Source organism: Paralichthys olivaceus, chromosome 13 (genome assembly GCF_024713975.1).
Source record: "Paralichthys olivaceus isolate ysfri-2021 chromosome 13, ASM2471397v2, whole genome shotgun sequence".
NCBI lineage: Eukaryota > Metazoa > Chordata > Actinopteri > Pleuronectiformes > Paralichthyidae > Paralichthys > Paralichthys olivaceus.
This window is the reverse complement of record NC_091105.1, coordinates 4973468-4992652: the sequence shown is the minus strand read 5'-3', so window position 1 is coordinate 4992652 and position 19185 is coordinate 4973468. Positions and strand designations below refer to the sequence as shown.

At 42.1% G+C, this 19185-nt stretch overlaps 1 protein-coding gene across 2 annotated transcripts; it reads right to left on the bottom strand.

The window, feature by feature from the left end:
* Positions 1–2479: 2479 nt before the first annotated feature.
* drd2l (dopamine receptor D2 like) lies at positions 2480–18342 on the bottom strand. Of its 2 annotated transcripts, XM_069537751.1 has the most exons (9): positions 17945–18342; positions 12401–12523; positions 9737–10218; positions 9188–9297; positions 7649–7785; positions 5511–5728; positions 5173–5256; positions 4687–5041; positions 2480–4424 (listed from the first exon to the last, which is right to left on the bottom strand). In XM_069537751.1, the coding sequence occupies exons 3-9, from the start codon at positions 10100–10102 to the stop codon at positions 4228–4230; spliced, it is 1467 nt and encodes a 488-aa protein (XP_069393852.1). In that variant the 5' UTR covers positions 10103–10218; positions 12401–12523; positions 17945–18342; the 3' UTR covers positions 2480–4227. The 2 variants fall into 2 exon arrangements, with proteins under 2 accessions (XP_069393852.1, XP_019948354.2); XM_020092795.2 differs by lacking the exon at positions 12401–12523 and having other exon boundaries at positions 2481–4424; positions 17945–18341.
* Between the last annotated feature and the right edge of the window lie 843 nt (positions 18343–19185).

Sequence of the window (19185 nt, the reverse complement as noted above, 5' to 3'; positions counted from 1 at the left end):
AGGCCACATGAGCTCAGAAATATCAGTGAATTACTTATGCTTCTCGCATAAGATACGACAAATCAAATATGTCCTTCATAACTGTATAATATCATAGATTTACCAGACCTTCACATCTTTTTAAATCATTGATTAAAACACATTTTCATAGGAAAGCAATTTAATACCTGATTTTCATTTGGTTTTGACGGCTATTGTTTAGTTTTATTATTTTTCTTTTATCTTGACATATTCTTCGTCTTTTTCTGTGTTGTTCTATGTCAATGTATTTTGTATAGCACTTTGTAAACTTACATCCATATATGAGCTTATACTATTATATATATATCTATATATCTATGTATAGATATATATATATATATCAGTAAATGCAGAATAAGGCCACAGAACCAATTCAAAATTAGTTTTACCCTCCATTGATGAATAATTCATATTCATCTGTGATTGAATATACGTTGTTTGTAGAATATATCACCCTCACATCTGTGTATTTTTCCCGACTGAATATTTCCTCACCTGAGTGTCAGGCGTACAGGTTCCTGTGTGTCGACCTCATCTGCATTAAAGTGATTATTCATCCGAGTCCGTCTCCTCCACTTATTAAACCAGCTCGTACCACAGCAGGGACGAGAAATGCATCACTGCCGCTCCGTCAGTGACAAGATTCAGAAGATGCTCGCTCTGGTGCATCTGTAACCCAGATGTATCTGCTATGTTAATGTGAATCCATCCAGCACGGGTTTCTTCTTCTCTTATCTCCTCAGTCTCCACCTAATCCTCTCATCGTGTCTCACCCTTCAGCTTCGCTCTCCTTCTCCTTCCAGTCCCACTTCTTTCCCCCCCAACCACTCAAACTCAATTCCTCCTCTGGTCAGAGCAGTTGAGGCTCCAGTCAGTCAGGTCAGTAACGGATACGTGCACTCTTGTCATCGGGCGTCTATGAAATATGCATGGGGATAATTGTGAGCGTGGGTCAGAGTTTAACAACAAAGGGTAATATACACCACACCATTGAGTTGCCTCCACTCACAAGTACTGAGGAGCATAATGGCAGCATGGAGAGTCACACATCCAGAGGGTCACTGTGTTAACTCCACATAGTTATGAGAGGTGTATCCAACAATTAATCTCTTGTTATGAATCTGAAAAGGCCTGATTGTATGTGTGAGTCTGTGTGAGTGTGTGTTTGTGCGTCCAGGCTTCTCAGAGGTGGTGTGTGTGTGTGTGTGTGTGTCCGATCATGTTACTGCTCAGTGCAAAGTGCTGGCTGTGACAGGGATCCCCAGTCTGGGTGTTACTCAGCATCATCTAGGTTACACTGCAGAAAAATCCAGATCAAAGTTGTGTCACAGTTTTCGCTCCTGAGCTGCTGTCGTTCTGCTTTGATTATTTATTGTGTTATTATTGTTTGTGTACTTCACAGCCACCTTGGATAAACAATTTATTTATAGATAGACTACAGCAACACACTTTCCTGTGCTGATGTTTTAGAAAGTTCTGAGCATTGCTCGCTTGTTGTTCATAACTCAGGGTTTACATTGCTGCAGATCAAGGGTATATGCATCGGCTGCAGACATGTGTGGTGCTCTGTCTACAGGAGACAAGCAGAGCGCTGCAAGTGCAAAACAAACAAGACACAGACTTCAAATAAATGAACTTGTTTTGCAAAAATACGTCAAGACAGATGAAATGTCATAAAATAAAGTAAACATGAATGGACAGACTAAGACGGACATCCACGCAGCGACATCACTAGTGTAGATATTTTGTTCTTCGTATACTTGTTCGGTGAAATGTCTTCATTATAGACTTGCTAAATATGTAATTGTATTTTGGAAAAATACTTTTCAATAAGTTTTATTTTTTTAATCTTCTTCTCTCCCCTGAGTGTTGCTGCTTGTTGTTTATGTCTAGAAGTAGCTCCTCCACCTGCTCATCAGACTGACTGACTGGATGAATAACAAATCGACCACAGAGGCTTTGATTGTGCTTGTATTGATTTTACAGAATCCTTGTTAAATCCTATCGATCTGACTGGCGACTTGTACCAATCTCGACTCATCAGTTCCGTCAGCTTCCCCCTCCTCGACGAATGAGGAACGGGAAGGAAAAGAGGAGCTGTGTGGATCAGGCTTCTCCACAGCCGCCCTCAGGTGCAGCAGCATGTGCAACTCAATAATATTTGTGTTATTCTGTGCAGAGAGGCACATCAGTGGGGTTTACTGAGAGGACAGCCGAGTTACTGCCAGAACGAAGCTGCACATCCTTTCTCTAAACTCTCTGGCACTTTGTTTCTTGAATCTCCCAGTTAAAAGGTGAAGTTTAGCCCAGGTAGTAAATTCAGTAGGTGTTTCTCTCAACTTCTGACGCCAGGTTCTTAAAAAAATCTCCACATTCAAATTTCTGCAATAAAGTCAAACACTTTTTTATTCTCATTTAAAGGGCGTTTAAATCAGCTGCATGTACTATATTATACATAGTTCACACATCCCTATTCAGTTTTTTATATATATAAATATTGTTGTAAAATTATTTTATACATAAAAAAATAAAAATGAACTTAACATATTTTATTATATTTTTCTACTCTAACAAAACAATTGCCGCAGACTTCATTCTTTGTCTGTAGAAGTTCAAATAATATTGAGTAATTGTATTCAAATGAATTATTTCAACAATGTAAGAAATTATTCTTATTGTTCATATTACTGCTGAGGATTTGCTCGGGAGGGTTTTATTGAAACCAGAGTCAGTTCACAGTTAATTTAGCTTCCAAGATTTAATACTTTATTGCCACAACTCAGTCGTTTGGAATTTGCCTCAGTGTGCCCACAGTGACACAACAATCACAGCATAACACATAACAGGACACAACACATAACCTCCTCCCCATGTTCCACATTCATGTTAAGCCCATAATAAGCGTTTTATTTTGAAAAATGGAACCTTCAGCCTTTGAAATTCGACTACAAGTCAGAGAAGTTCAGGATTTCAGACAAGGAAAAATATCTCAGATGACCACAGCTCCCAGTTACATGTTAATTACATGTGTAAATTAAACCAATTCTCTTCAAATGTTGGTAGAGGTTGTATTTTTAGGAAAGACTTCTACTACTGAGGACAAAATACACTTTCAGGGGCTTAGATAACCGGGACATTTTTAAGTATTAAATCCTGAATCTTTTGGGAGGAGCAGGTAAACACACTCACACATGTGCACGCACCACCAATCTCAGGATTAAAAAACAGGGAAAAGCCCATAGGAATATTAAAACAGCATATTAATGGGAAAGATGGAGGTTTGAAAAATAAAAATCAAGATCTGAAATCCCAACGTGGAGTCCTGTCTGAATACACACCGTTCAAATGTGTGAAATACTGTCACTTCACTTAAACAACCTTTACAGTAAAATTCACTTTATCAATCTATACATAAAGAAGTTGTCAATGTCTTTGTTCATTTGTCACCAGATACATTTATTTAATCTATTCTAATTCATTTTATTTTATTTCACGTTAATGTATGACTGCATACGCAAGGTAAGCACCAAAATAAAATGTTTTATTACCGATGGTCTGTACAACGGCTGTGATCCCTGTTCTAACCAGTCAAAGTATTGTTTACGACACTGAATGTTAAATGTATGCAAACTCACTTGAAGCGAAAAAGTCCACAATGAAATCTGCGACTTCAGTTTCGTGTTGTACTCTCGAAGTCAAAGTTTTTTGTTCCAGTCCTTTGAGAGAGAGGCGAGCACATGCAAACAAATAACAAGATGCTGTTTGTCAAGATTACAAGAAAATACAACAGCGAGAGTCTGACACCAGTCGAGCCGTCCAGCCAATTGGGAAAACGGTCACGTCTCAGCAAAGTCTGACGTATGTGCAGTCGTGCAGCTGCGATGAATGTGGCAACATCCTCAGCCCTCACGTATTCCCTGTACAGAGTGAATGTACACAGCACAGTGTGTTTCTTCTTTTCCATAAATATCTCCAGCTTGTTTGTGTTTCTTGTCTTTTACTTGTCACACACATAATTTTTTCGTCTAGTAGTTTGTTTCTTCCCGATCTGCTGGTTCTCTTGTCTTTAATTTCCCAGAAAGTTAATATCACCTGTTTCTTCCTCTTCCCATGATCCTTCCTTTCCCCTCCACTTACTCTCATCTCAGATCTTAAAGGCCTTTTTCCTTTCATCTTGGTGGTTGACACTTTTCATCTCGGCGGCTCTCAGCAGTGCAGGATCTTGATGAAGGCTTTGCGGAACTCGATGTTGAAAGTGGTGTAGATGATGGGGTTGACGGCGCTGTTGAGGTATCCCAGCCAGGTGACAGCGCTGTAGAGCGAGGGCGAGATGCAGCAGCTCGTGCAGTGGGCCTTCAGCACGTGGGTCAGGAAGAAAGGCAGCCAGCAGATGATGAACACGCCTTGGAAACAGGACAGGAAGTGGATTCGAGGGAACATGTGCGTGTGTGTGGGTGAGAGTTTAGCCTCACGTGTGTGTGGCACAAAGTACACAAGGATATAATTACTGAAATCTCATGACATCTGTAATTAGTGGCTGAAAAGATGGAGATGGATGGATGGATGGATGGATGGATGGATGGATGGATGGATGGTGCAGGGAGAATGTGTACAGGGATCAGAGATGAACACCTCCTCAGTTATTCTACACTTCTCTCCACTCACCGAGAACAATAGCGAGCATCTGTGTTGCCTTCCTCTCCTTCTGCTGAGACAGCCTCCCTCTCACCCTCTCCTTGGTGATGCCCCATTTATCTCTGCCTCCGCTGCGCTCCCTCCATCCCTCACGCCCCCTCATGCCATCCTCCAGAGTTGGGGGACGAGGCGTCAGGCCTGATCGCGTCACGGTTGAAGGGAGAACCGGGGTAGGTCCGACAGAGATGGACAGGGAGATCGTTGCCCGTCCCGAGTGGGGGGTGGTCTGGGGTGCAGGGGGAGGAGCCAGACTCTGACCCATCTGCGGCAGAAACCGACCTGGCTCCACTTCCAGGGGGTGAACCACGGCCTCCTTCACCAGGGTCTGACGAACAGAGAGGGAGGAAGGAGGGATGAACGACAGTGTGGCGGCCTGATTGGTTAATAAGGGAAGGAGAAAACAGGAAGCAAGCAGAGCATCACGTGTCCTGATTTGGTTAAAACACTTTATTTTACCACTTTCTTGCGCTGAGGGGCGGCTGTGGAGGGCCTCAGGATCAAGGTGCATAACTTCACATCCTCTGGTTGTGTGCATTTATTCTGAAAGGGAAGGAGAGAAGAGAGAAGATAGAAGATTAGATGTTTATGCCGAGATCCATATTCGAGTCAATAAGATTTTTCATCACAACACCTACATTTCAGATTTGGAAAAAGCGAGACTATTTGAATTCATTCAATATTTTTGACACAATCAGTGTTGATGCAGACCAGTGGGTCAACATCGATCAATGTCAAAATACCTGCTGCAAGAAAAAGGGAGAACACATTCAATGACATCCAGTTACAGATTTTACCTTTCTATGTCGATGACCCTGTCCGGCTTCTGCCCCGCGTTGTGTGTGCAGACCATGTCTGCGCGACGGCGCCGTGCGTCTGCCTCGCTTGCGCAGCACCACGCAGATCTGCGCATACACCAGCAAGGTTACGATGAAGGGAACGTAGAACGAGGCCACAGAGGAGTACACCACGAAGGCCGGGTCGGCAAAACTGCAGGTGGTGCCTTCTGGGCTGGCTAATGGAGAAATGAAAATAATTCATAATGTGTGGGAGAAAAAGTTAGAAACTCATTTTAAAGTCCTTCTTTAAAGAAACATCAATATCTTCCCAAGATGCATTGGGTGGCTGCTATATCACATGATATTCAGCAGCAGTGAATGTTTTCCTGTTATTGAACTGAAGAAGTTCAAATATCTACCTCCAGGATGTTCTATCCATAATTAACCCTTTGGGGAGATTGGTTTGTTTCCAAAGTCAAGACTGAAATTTGAACCTCAGCTTTAGACATTGATGATAAATTCTTGCGTCATTGAAAAAACCTACAGAACAGCCACTGCACGGAGCCTGTGTGGTTTCATCAATAACTGTTCCTCTCCAGAAATATTCAGTTCAGGTTAGTTGTTATATTTTTGTAATGAGATGTGTAGGTTATAAATCATTGCTGTGTGCAGATACATGGACGGATTTTCATCAAACTTGTTGAGAATGTTACTCGGGAGAGTATCTGAGGATGATTAACTTTTGGTCAGGGGTCAGGCGGAGGGGGACGACATCCTCCTGCAGTGGAGAACTGTATGGTTGATGCCTGAATGTGCACAGCCTGCTGAAGACGGTAACATCTTTATGGATGTTTTAGTGGCCACTGACACAGGTAAGATTTCTCCCGAGACTGCTGATGGTCAGTCTGACTGAGGAAGATAATGACTCTGCATCTGTAATAAATTGGGGATCCCACATTTTAGTTACATTAACTCCATCACTCTCTCCTAGGGTGTGGGGAGTGGCTGAGAAGGGGTGGCAGAATTGACAGGTTTATCAAGGGGGGGGATGTTTTGGTCATTTTGATTTAAAGGGGATGGCCTTTCCACTTATTCATCTATAAATCCCCTACTGGTTATAACTATCAACATATTACTGCGGAGAGTCAAATATTTCCCACAGTTTGATCAAAGACTGTTCAGTATCTTGCTGCGTTCAAAACCCACGACTGAGGCTGCAGAACTCTCCCTCTGCTTCTCGTCTTTGACTCACCTTCAAGTGTTTTCCTTGGTGTTCAATGCATGCACACTCGCAGCTTAAGTCCCTCCTCACAGCTGCCTACATCAAGGCAGACGTGAGCCGCCGAGTGTCTTCACAAAGGAATAAAATATTATGTGTGCTCACTTTTTAAGTATTAGCGTGTTGATTTAAGTTTAGTTGAATGATTACACCAACAGTTTTTTGTTTTCTATCTAAATTCAGGCACAGATGGTCCAGAATGCTGCAAAGGCTTTCTGTGCATGAGAAAACACATGATGCTCCAAAAGTGAGTCTTTAACTTTTTTCAATGACACCAAAGTTGAGAGACAAAGTTTAAAACCTATTTGTAGCTGAGATTAAAGAAACCACGGAGGACACAAATTTTCAAATCAAATTCATTACAAGAAACCTTTTTTTGTCAGCATAACCTCGATTGGTGAATAAAAGGGCCAGATGTTGGAGCTGCAACAAAACTCTCCGATGAAAGTGAAATACAGGTTCTTTAATTAATTCCTCAAAAAAAGAAATCATATTTTCTCTCTTGAGAAACGTCTTCTCGTGTAGGTCTGGGTAGCAGTTATACACACTGGACAAGTCCCCAGCTGATAACAGGGCTGACATATAGAGACAAACAACCATTCGCACCCACAGGCGACGTCCATCCATTCACCCATTGTCTTAACCGCAGATCCTTGAGGGTCCTGGGGGGCTGGAGCCAATCAAATCTGGCAGGGGGCAGGGGTGGGGTTCACCCTGGCCACTTGATTAACTCATTATTCAATGTCCAACTAGTCACTGCAGTGTCAAAGCTCTAAGCTTCAATTAGCACCTATTAGGGTTGAATTTAACTCACATGTTCTGGACCGAACAGGTCAACAACTAAGTGGGAACATGAGAGATAAGATGCAGCTGTTACCAGTGTTGTTGAGTCCGAACAGTAAAGGGCAGGAAATGGCAAACGAGAGGAACCACACCACAGAGATCATCACCGCCACCCTTCGTCTGGAGCTGTATCTGGTGTTGTAGAGCAGTGGCATGGCCACCGCTGTGTACCTGCAGCCACAAGGAAAGATGACACACACAGACAACACATCAGTATTCCTCTCACACACTCTCTGTGCCTGCATTTGAACACACACTTGGAGTATATATAGATATGGAGTATAGACACACACCTTCAGACTTCATATCTCACTGTCATGTTGGGGCAAATTTTAAAGAAACCTCTCCAACACTTGACTCAGCGCTCAGACAAACAGATTCCCAGTTCACGTTCAAACAGACTAAAGCTGTCACTCCCTGTTTCACAGCCGCAAGGACACAGAACATATAACTGTCAGCGAGTCACAACCAATTAGAGCCTGTCTGTGTGAGCAGTCTTCTTCAGGGACACGCTGTATACCGACTGCAGGGGTCACCAACAAAACACAGTTACGCAAACAATAGCTTCTAACATCAGAACCTGCAACACACAGTCTAGAGATGGTTTAATTGCAGTAATTTCTTAGGATTCTGACAAGAAAGCCTCTCAGGGACTGAACAGGGCAATGAAATTGCTCACAAACCTTTTCTGGTATAAAATAAAGGTATAATTTTATCACTCCAAGTGGGAAAAAAAGGACAATATTTCAGCATTTTACTTAAAGTTAGTTCGAACACTGATAATGATGTTTGCTTTTCCTTGACATACATAAACCAAAAGAGCAAAGGGCATGCTAGCAGCTCTAGGAGGGAATATTAACACATTGAAGTTGTAACCTTGAAGTCACAGCTTCATTTTCTGCCCTTAGTTATTGCACCAAAGTGGTGCAGCCTCAATGTGTCACATTGTCAGAGGAATTAGGACGACGCGGCCGCAGATGGCCTGTCCTCTGGGCATCTGTTGACATCCCCTTGGAACGGTGAAGAGGGCGTCAGGGCGAACGCCAAATCATCAAACACATTCTCCTTCATCTATGTACGAACTGAGCGAACACTAACGACTGTGAAGGACATCGTAAGCGGCACGGTGGAAACCTGCCGTTACCTGCTGGCTTCTGTCCTGCGGCTCCGTGACAGAGTGATGATGGATGCAGCTTGGAGGTTTTTGGTGGATGTCTGTGTACGCGCCCATGTGTGTGACACGTGTGGCATTGCCATAAAAGTGATTTATTACCTCCGTCAAGGAGTTTTTGTTTTAGTCTGCATCTGTTTGTTTGTGTGTTCGCAGGATTAAGCAAAAACTACTCAAACGAATTCCCTGTTTATGCACAAGGAAGAATCCATCATATTTACGTGCAGATGCAGGATTTTTTTTCATTTTCATTAACATTGAGAGATGGAATCTTTTGGATCTAGAAGAAGAAAACCAGGCATGTTTATGATTTAATTAATGAATGAATATCACACATGGACAGAAGTGAATCACACCCAGCAAAGGCTCCACATTAAGAGCGAAGAGTAAAGAGGAACCCACCTGTCGATGCTGATGGCACAGAGGTTGAGGATACTGGCCGTGCACATCATGACGTCCAGGGTGAGCAGGATGTCACAGTGGATGCGGCTGAAGTGCCACTCTCCCACCACCTTTAATAAAACACAGTTTCTCTTTCAACCGGTTTGACTTTAATTTCTTCACTCATTTTGCACCTTTCATCCAATATGATATGTTCTAACACTGAGGAGGCAGCGTGAATATTAACTAGACTGGATCAGGCTTTGGTATAAACCTATTTCCCTTGATAGAGCCTGTTTAATTTGTATATCTATCTCTCTATTGGCCAGTGATGCCACAACAAATTTAAATTTAATTTCAAATCAAATGAAAATATGGGTTTGTTCTTACACTATAATGTACTGAAGTACTAATTAAACCCAGTTGTTATTGATTAATCAAATAATGCAAACGAATCATTATCCAACAAAATGTTTTCTTGTGCAAAAATGCCAAACATCTGCTGAAATTAGCAGTTTTCTTTTGTCTTATGAGACACATTGTGAATATTATATACGCACGCACACACACCTCCAGGTAGACACCCCACGGCATGACCAGCGTGGCCAGCAGCAGGTCGGACACAGCCAGTGAGACGATGAGATAGTTGGTGGTGGTCTGCAGAGCTCGCTCCCGAGAGACCGCCACACACACCAGCACGTTGCCGAACACCACGCAGAAGATGAGCAGCACCAGCAGCACCGCGTAGAAGTTGTACGGGGGAGAGGAGGCCGACTGGGGGCTGGTGCAGTTGGAGGAGGTCAGCTCGGAGGAGGTGGGGAAGGCCTGGGGGGAGTTCGAGGGGTCGTGGGTGACAAAGATGGAAAAATTGTGCTCCGAGGATGAGGGAGAGAAGGAGGGAGGGGAGGTCTCTTCTGACTCATTGTGGAAAGTCATGGTCTCGCTCTGGTGGACATGATCAGGGGGGAAGAAGAGGAAGATAACGACCTTGGGACCTTTCACTGCCCACTGTGCACTTAGTCTCACAATACATCCAACAAAGATGGAAGAGCCTGACAACAGAGGAAAAGAAAAGGAAAAGAGGTTATTGTGGTGCCGCGGCTGGAAATCTGTCTTTGAGAGACTATTACGCAGGACGCCATGACACAATGATACCAACAATACAATCCATTAACCCACAGGTACGCTGTCGATGTCACCCGCTCGTTTCTAAACCATTAACAGAAAAGAGATAAAAGTTCTCGTAGAACTCAACGATTCTGTTTGTCGTCTGGTTCTCGAAGGTCGACTGAACAACTGAGTTATGGAAGAATAAACTTCTGTCAGTGTCACTGCTATTGTACAAATAAAACAAGTTTGAACAAAAAAAACGATTTCAGTGTGTTTCCACTCATAATCTGAATCGTACTCACTCTCCATCACTGTGGCGACAGAATGCGACTGTTGGGCCTTGTTGGAGATACGAGCTCGACTCATTTTAACAAGGTCACTGAAAGTTTGAATGGAAAAATCTGATTTTAGATATTAGATGTTATTCACAGCAGAATCGTTTGAAAAGTTTTGTGACATGTTTGGATGAAATTTGTTCATTGTTTACATCCATAATTACTTGTTCACAGTTTTAAGTCTGGTTTTATTGACGCCTCAAAGAGCTTTACACAACATTCATTCATTCATTCAGGGGTTATTTGAGGTTCAGTGTCTTGACCGAAGACACTTCCACGTGTGGACCGCAGGGGGCGACCTTCTGGGTTAGTGAACGACACGCTCTACCTCCTGAACCACGGCTGCCTTTTGCAACGTTTGCAAATACTCATTGAAAAATTTCATAATCTAAACTTTAACGTGTCTAATTCAATTCTTCTCTGTTTATTTGGAGCGAAGTTGAAAAAGTTATAACAAGTTATAACAAGTTCCCTGAATCCCTGGAAAACCAAAACAGTTACAGATTATGATTGATTTATTTGTCACAGGACATGTCTGGATTATAATATATTAATATTTTAACTTGTCAACTGTTTCCTTTCACGTTTGTTTGTAAAAAAAAAAAAAAAGTCTTGTTTTCTACCTTTGTTCGCATGTTGCCACATTTTTTGACTCGTTACCATCAGAGAAAGCTGATCAGCAGAGTGAAGCCAACAGAGTGGATTTATAAAACATCACTCGAAAAACAACACTCCGTAGAGACACGTGGTTAAATATTCCAAATGTTACTTTAACCTTGTTTTTCTTTTCGTCTATTCGCTTTGATCTTCATGTATTTCTTATTCACTGCCGTCTGAAGATCCCAAAGGAACATTAAAGCTCGACTCTGTTTTAACCTGCAGCTCACTTGAAGCCATATCTGGTGAGTAACTGGTTTAATTCAGTTTAAAGGTACAAGTGCAGCTGTGTATATGAACTGTTGTCAGACTTGACAGGGTTATACAGAAGTGAGAGAGACGGAGAGTCTCGATGTGAATGTGTGAGTGAAGCATCATCAAAGTTTCCTTTAGAGTTTATTTTTAAAACTGTCGACATAGTTTTGCCGTTAAAAAGTCAAAAGCTAAAACCATTGAATCAAAACACTTTAACTATGGTTAGACTCTGTTCAGACATCAGTCCTGAGTGATCGTACACAGACTGGAACGTCTCCAGTTCGAGCCGAGGGGGCCGAGGTCCCGTCGATACACTCGTTTGACCAATCACGAGTCAGTCGCAGCTGTCAATCATGTCGATGTTTCACCCCGTTAAATAAAATTCATTTTAGGTAGTTCTTATCACACTAAAGTGTTAGTTTTTTTCTTGAGTAGTGTGAGGAAGTGAAGACACATCATCCATCTTTACGTACAGTTCATACTTTACAATGTGCTTTGGCAAACAGACGATCCTCTCCGACTGTGGTTCCGGGGTTGTGATTGGATAATTGCCCGTTTGAGGGTGTGACTCTGGAAAACATAGATAAATGAGCTCTCTGAAAGGTGGGCGGTGACGTGATCCAACACCGGTCACTACGGTAAACAAACCAGGAGTATCGAGGTTGGCCAAAATGATGGCGGACACGTCCACATGTCTGTGATAAGTCGATAACTGGCTGTAGAATTGTCCGTCTTTGCGACGCAGCATTCGCAGGTTGAGATTTTCACAGTTAGTCGGAGTCGATAAAGAGGAAAAAAGAGACTGGATGAAAAAGCTTAATGTAAGAATCCATCATTTCTAATCCATCTTCATTTCAAACTTCTGCTTCAAACTCACCATGAAATCACGGCTGATGATCGTCTGTTGGTTTCTGCAGAGCGGAGACATGATGAGAATACCTGAGATCTTTACTTCCTCTTTCTCATCTGTCGATCCGTCTGACACGCTCTAACAAGCAGGCTGTATAATAGCACACGAAAAAAAACTGCATTAAATATTTATCAGCTCAGCTAGAGGCTGTGACAGACTTGACTGGCAGATCCTGTCAGTGCCAAGGTCCTGGATGATTTCAGGGAGAGCCCAGCACATCCCACCTGCACCATACACCACCATGTGTCTCCTGGCAGTACAACGTCAGCTATCGTTCTCTGACCCCGACCTACGAGCCGAGCTGCAAAACAACATGTTTCCCAGATGAGTCGGGCCCTGACGAATCAATAACCCATCCCATCGCCTGTTAATCCAACACCACAGGCCACAGCACCTTGATTGAAGATATTATCCTTTGTAGCACAAACATTGATTCCACCCAGTTAGATATTGATTCGACTCAGCAGATGACTTGAAGCGGAGTAGTATGAAAATGTCGTTAATGCGCTCGAGGGAGTGAAGGGCCAGCGTTAAACTGGAGAAGCTCATTTCAAGTCTTTTACTCCCTTTTTTTTTAATCCAAGTGTGTGGTTTTCTTATTTTGAGAGAAGGATTCATGGATTTCACCTTCAGATTTTCTAACGCTTTCCCTCAAATCCCTGCTTGTGCTTCGATTTTGCTCAAACTACGCACGTGCACACCGATGTTTTGACAACACAATGGAGTTGGTGCAGGTTATGAAATCAGTGAGTAACACAAGTAACATCAACTACTGCAGCAACCAGGGTTGTTGCAACAGGGTGGGCAAAGCAAGATATCTCCTGGGGACCCGAGCTTTGAAATGTTATTATTTCTTGTTTGAAAACTAGAATGTTAAAACGTGTGACGCAGCCTAAAGTCAGAATGAAACTGTCTCACTGACACGTTGATGATCTATAAACAAAAATAAGAAGTGTTACTGATGCATTGCAGCTTTTCTGCACAGAAATTCTTTTTGAACTGACAGCTTTATAAAAAGCAATCTATACAGATTTACAAAACAACAAACGATTCTTCTCATTTCATCTTTCATCAGTAGAACTCACTGCAGTCGCGCCGACCACGCTAAGAAAGAGCTATTGTTTGTCAAATCCATCAAATGTCTGCAGCGCGTCCTCTGAAACACTAACTTCTGTTGAAGGAGAAATGAACAGACTGCAAAACCACAGAGGAGCAAAGTCAGTCACTGGATCATTGACGACGCACTTTCACCTTCAACTGTGACCGATTGAAATCCCATTTCATCCCCACCGAGCCCACCGGCTATCGTCTGATGATGAATTAACCTCTGGGGGCAAAGACCAATATTCCAGTGCGGACAACTGATGTCAGACCAAGACTAAACAAATGTTTCCAGAAGTTATCACATAAGTCGAGGATGCATTAACTTTAATCTTCTCTTTCATAGGTTTTCAACCAGGCAAACTACATCTTCATAGAACTTCACAGACCATGAAACTTCCTCTGCAGGTCACCACTAACCAGAGTCTGCGGTTTGATCCCCAGTTCCACAACTTGGCTCGTCCAAATGTCCTTGGGCAAAATATCAAACCCCCAGATTTGCCTCTGATGGCTGTGCAGCTTAAATGATAAACTACGTAAAATAAATCCGTCTTTCATATAGTTTTTGATGGATAAACATCACAAATTATTATCTAAAACAAATGATTCGAGCGATTTTTGTAGTTGAATAATTTCCCTCGTCTGAAATCAATCAAACCTTCACAACAGAGACGGCTGATCAGAAACTGCTTTATCAGAAAACATTTCAAACTTCATCTGAAGTAAAAGATTTTGATTCAGAATCACGAAACCCATCAATCAAATAATTCAACAAACAGCCGCAGCGATGCAAAACTTTTTTGTGAACACAAACAAAATAAAAATGATTATCACTGGAAGGAAACTGGGAGCAGATTGAAAAGTGAGAGCGGTGAGTGATTTCCATCATTAATCAGTAACCTCGTAATGTGGCGCAGCTGGAGCGGAGCAGAGCCTCTCAGATCTCTGGGAAATGAGCCGAATTTAAGAATCGATGCCCGAGAGGAAACAAGTTGGTGAAAAGTCAAAATAAAAACAGCCGGACTGGAAACTCGTCCAATTAGTAAGATTGAATTGTTAAGCTAATGAATGTCTGTTTCTCTGACTAAGTTTACCGAGCCAAACCAAAATCTTTTTAAACCTCATGGTTTCATGACAGTTAAGGAAAAGAAAAAAAAAGTTTGATATTTAATTTGTGGTGCGGGAGCATTTATTAATATTGAATCTGCGAGTTTGAGCTCATCTGTCCAGGTCTTAGGAAACTGTGGTGTCCAAGCAACGGGCAAAACAAGCAGGAAACAGCCCAGATGCATCTCTTCTGATGCTGTTGCTCATTACAGCTTCAATGTCTTTTGTACAGATTCATTATGGGAACAGCAAAGTCAGAGTTAAGCCTGAGCCACAGCGTCACTCAGGGCCAGATGGAAAACCTAACTGAAATGTAATGGTTTTGATTTTATATTCAGAACAAACCAGCAGATATGTTCAAAGATAAAAAGGTGTAAGATGTGAAAAGACAAGTGAAGACAAAATGTATTGGTCGCCCCCTGGTGGCCGGCTGCAGCATAGCTCAGAAACCCTGTCTCCTTCGTGTTAGTGGATTGGACATGGACCAGACTAAAAAGTCAAAATACATGTCAAATTAGAAAATCACTCAATAGAGTCCAACAGTCCCCTTAAATTCACTTGATATTTATTTGGATCTGCACCTCATAAATATCAGTCCACTAAACATGCCTGATCGTTTTCACCCTGTCTATGAATTATTCTCTGAGAAATGTGGAAAAATATCTCGCAGTTAAAGAAAGTGAGCCGTGTTTTTTTTTTACCCATATTTCCATATCTCCTTCGGTAACCTTTGTGGTAATCTGTAGTTTTTATGAAATCCTGCTATATATCAACAAACAGAAAAACATAACCTCCTTGACAGAGGTAAAACATTTTTCTTAAAGATTAATGAATACTGAATACTTTGTTTTTAAAAGATGCCCATAAACAGAGACCCGATAAATGAACCTTTTTTTTACATTATCGGCACCACCAGCTGCCTCAGGCTGTGCCTTTGGTCAATCATTGGTTTTTCTGTCCCACATGTTTAAAAAAAATAGACGTGTGTGAAACACAGCCTGAAACAAGGATGGTCTTCTCTGGAAAACCATTTTACAATATTCATATTTTGCGCTGCAGGAAGAAAGTAACACCTCATTTTTAACCACAGGACACAAGCTTGTATTTTTTCTCATTACATTGGTTTCCAGTGTTGTTCATATTAACCGACCTCACTCCTTCAATCTCGTGTTATCTGATGGCCTTTCTGTCCTTAATCTCCCTTTAATAACATCCACCAGCCCACGTCAGTCCGTCCTCCTCTCTTATCTCCATCTCCTCCTGTCTCATCTCCTGTTTCTCCTCCTCTGTAGCTCCTCTCTTGAGACCTGATGGGTCTATTACTTTCCTGGGCTCGTCTGCCCAACACCACAGAAAATACAAAACACAAGAGACTCCTTCATATTTTGCTGCGCTAAAGATATACGAGTTAATGTGCGATACATTATTTATTCCTTTCACTGAAACGCAGGAAAGAGTCGCAGCCACTGGGACTGATGTGGACGTTCAGCTGCAGGATAATCAACCCTGCTGGGATTGGAACTAAACACATTCATTGTTGTCTCAGACTTCTCAGCTCTTGATCGCTCCCAGAGCTCCGCGAGTTGCTTTGTCCGCTGCTTTTTTAACGAGCAGCCAAGCAGTAACTTTATCAGTCAAACTGAATTGCAGGACAATGAATTTAAGCCATAAACCACAGGGAAATTCACACGTTGCCTTAATTTTTCTTCCAAAGGAGCAGCGCACTTGCTTTTTAGAGCAAAAACCCAACTCAGTGGAATATATTTGGATTAGGATTTGGATGAAAAGCAGCTGTTTACATACAAATCTGTGCTGCTCTAAAAACTGCACATTCCTCATACACACTGGATCGGCTGCCCACACAGAGCCATGGCACCAATAATGATGGAGTGAAAGGAGATGGAAAGAAAAGGTCATTCCCTCAAATCCTGACAGACAGGTGAGGTCAGATAAAGAAGGTTTTTCTGTGAAAATATTGAGATGGAGATAATAAAGCATTTTCTCTCCTGCAAGAAGTAACCTGTCAAAGAAAGGATCAAAGAGGTGGAATGAGCCAGAGAAGAAAGCAGTCTCTTGATTTCAGCTTGTAACAACAACAAAATGTTTGTTTGACTTGTTTTAAATGACTTCACGGAGGATCTTTTAACTAAAGGGAATAACCTCAGTGCCGAGTCACATGAGGAGACCTGAACCCGGAGGCGATTCTATCAGCTAACTGCCATCATCTTTTATTTAAGAGGCAATTTTGCATCGACTCCCATCTTTTATTCAAGCTCCGACTGATGTGTGCGGACCAGATATGGAATTACAGAATAACTAAAACACGATCACACGTCGATTGTCGAGGAGGAAAACTGGCAAGATAACAGGAGGATGAGGAAACAGTTCACCTGATAAACTGTGAGTGAATCTCACACAGGTTCAACAGATGCTGCAACATTTAAGATGTCAGCATAATCGCAGATGGCTGCCATTTACACATCTAACCAAATGTCTCGCTGCCAAATAAGCTGATCTGACCTTTCTAAATTTGACATTTCAGAACGATTTAAACTGTTTCCTCAAACTTATTTTTTTATCATTTTTGCCCACAATTGCCCTTAAGATGAGGCTACTTTGCCACCGGAGAGTCTCAAAGAGAACTCCACAAAAGGTATACTTATCTGTTTCTGCAGTTCAAACCATTCGATCACACTGAGGCATCGTTATGTTGGAGCCTCAGTGGAAAACTTTAAAATGAAACTTTAAAATGATTTTAAAAATACAACATAGCAAACCAGAGTAATGTGGATGTTTGTGCTGAAGGGAAAAAAACATCTGAAGTGCAGGAATATAAACAGTCCAGGGTGAAAAATTTAATTTCACTCGACTTAAAGAAGAAATGTAATGTACAGTACATGTCAGTGGCATCTTGTAGGATTTGCAAAATTAAAAAAAAAAAAGTATACTCATGCTTATTGTATGGTAGATCCATGCTGAAGCAATAAAACATGGAAACAATCTTTAATTAGAGCTTAGTTTAAAATAAAGCCCATGCACACTTGACATGACATGAAAGCTGCCATTTGAAAATCCAATTCATCAAGTTGCTCAGATTTTTATTTAATAGGAGAACGTTTTTGATTCCTGAGGAAAGTATAATAAACTACGACAGCACTGAAAAGTCCTCACACAGAGGATGCGTGGGCAGAGTTTGATCTTAACAGACAGAGGTTGAGATGTAGAAATAAAAATTGGATGTTTTTTCTTCAAAGCGTTTAAATCACTCACCCTGTGCCCCCCCCTGCAGAGCTGCTCACTCACATCCGCTCTCCTCGCAGCTTCACCGGGCTGCTGGGCTGCAGCTTCTCTCCAAACTCTCCACAGCCGAACCTCCGACAGTCAACAGGAACACATGGTCCGTGCACAAACTCACACACACGTGTAAGATCACAAAGAGCTCCACTGAGGCTCCGCTCCTCCGTCACATAGTTCACCTCCTCTCCCGCGGACTGAGCCCGGGTCAGTGCGCCGGGAGTCAGACAAATGAGCCGAGGAGGAGGAGCAGGATGGAAACAGCTGGAGGTGAGAGGAGGAGGAGGAGGAGGAGGAGGAGGAGGAGGAGAAGGAGGAGAGAGCAGGAGGAGGAGGCAGGTGAGAGGAAGAGAGGGGAGAGGAGGAGGAGGAGGAGAGAGGAAGAGAGGAGGAAAGGATTTGAGAGAAGAGGAGAGGTGGAGTTTTACGCACATTTTACGCACAAAAGTCAGTTGGTGCAGAGGTTAAATACGCTGCTGCTATTGGCTGAGGTTGATGTTGGGGCGGGGCTATTATACCTATATTATTACCTTCAGGTAGCCAATAGTAGTACTCTACTATACATACTATTACCTACTATCATATTTTGAAGTGTATAAAATATATAACTTTACTATATAGCCTACAGTAGTGAAATACTATGCCTTAATGTATACAACACTATTCAGAGTATAAAATACTGTTATACATTACATCACATATACTAAAGGAAAACGTTTGTCTTTCAAAAAACGCTGCAGCCAACAACAGGTTGTGACACAACTGGGAGAAAGAAGTGGTGAAAGTACAAATTGTCAATTTAAACAAGACACTGTGTGTAATTCAGTGAGCTTCAGTTGGTTTGGGTTGGGGTTGGTTTGAGACATTCTCAGGTTTTGTGGTTTATTTTGAAAACTGACCATTAGAAAAACAGATCTTTATCAATAGACCTTATCAAATAATGGCGTGAATTCTCCAAGGCCCAGCAGCGCCCTTAAATTTAATGGAGCCGCACCAAATTGCACTCGCTCATCGATATCAGGTATGCTTGAGTTTTAATTTTTCATCAAGGTCCATGAATTATTCTGTTTTCAGACACGCACTGCACGCTGGATGATCTCCTGAAACTATCTGGAGATGCTGAGGGGGTGAGGACACAAATGTCCGAGGCTCCAGAGTTTTTCTTGCAAATAAAGAGAAACATCTATTATCTGAAGGGAGACTAATATTGTGTCAATTACAATGAGGATTAAAACCCAAACAATGTTCCG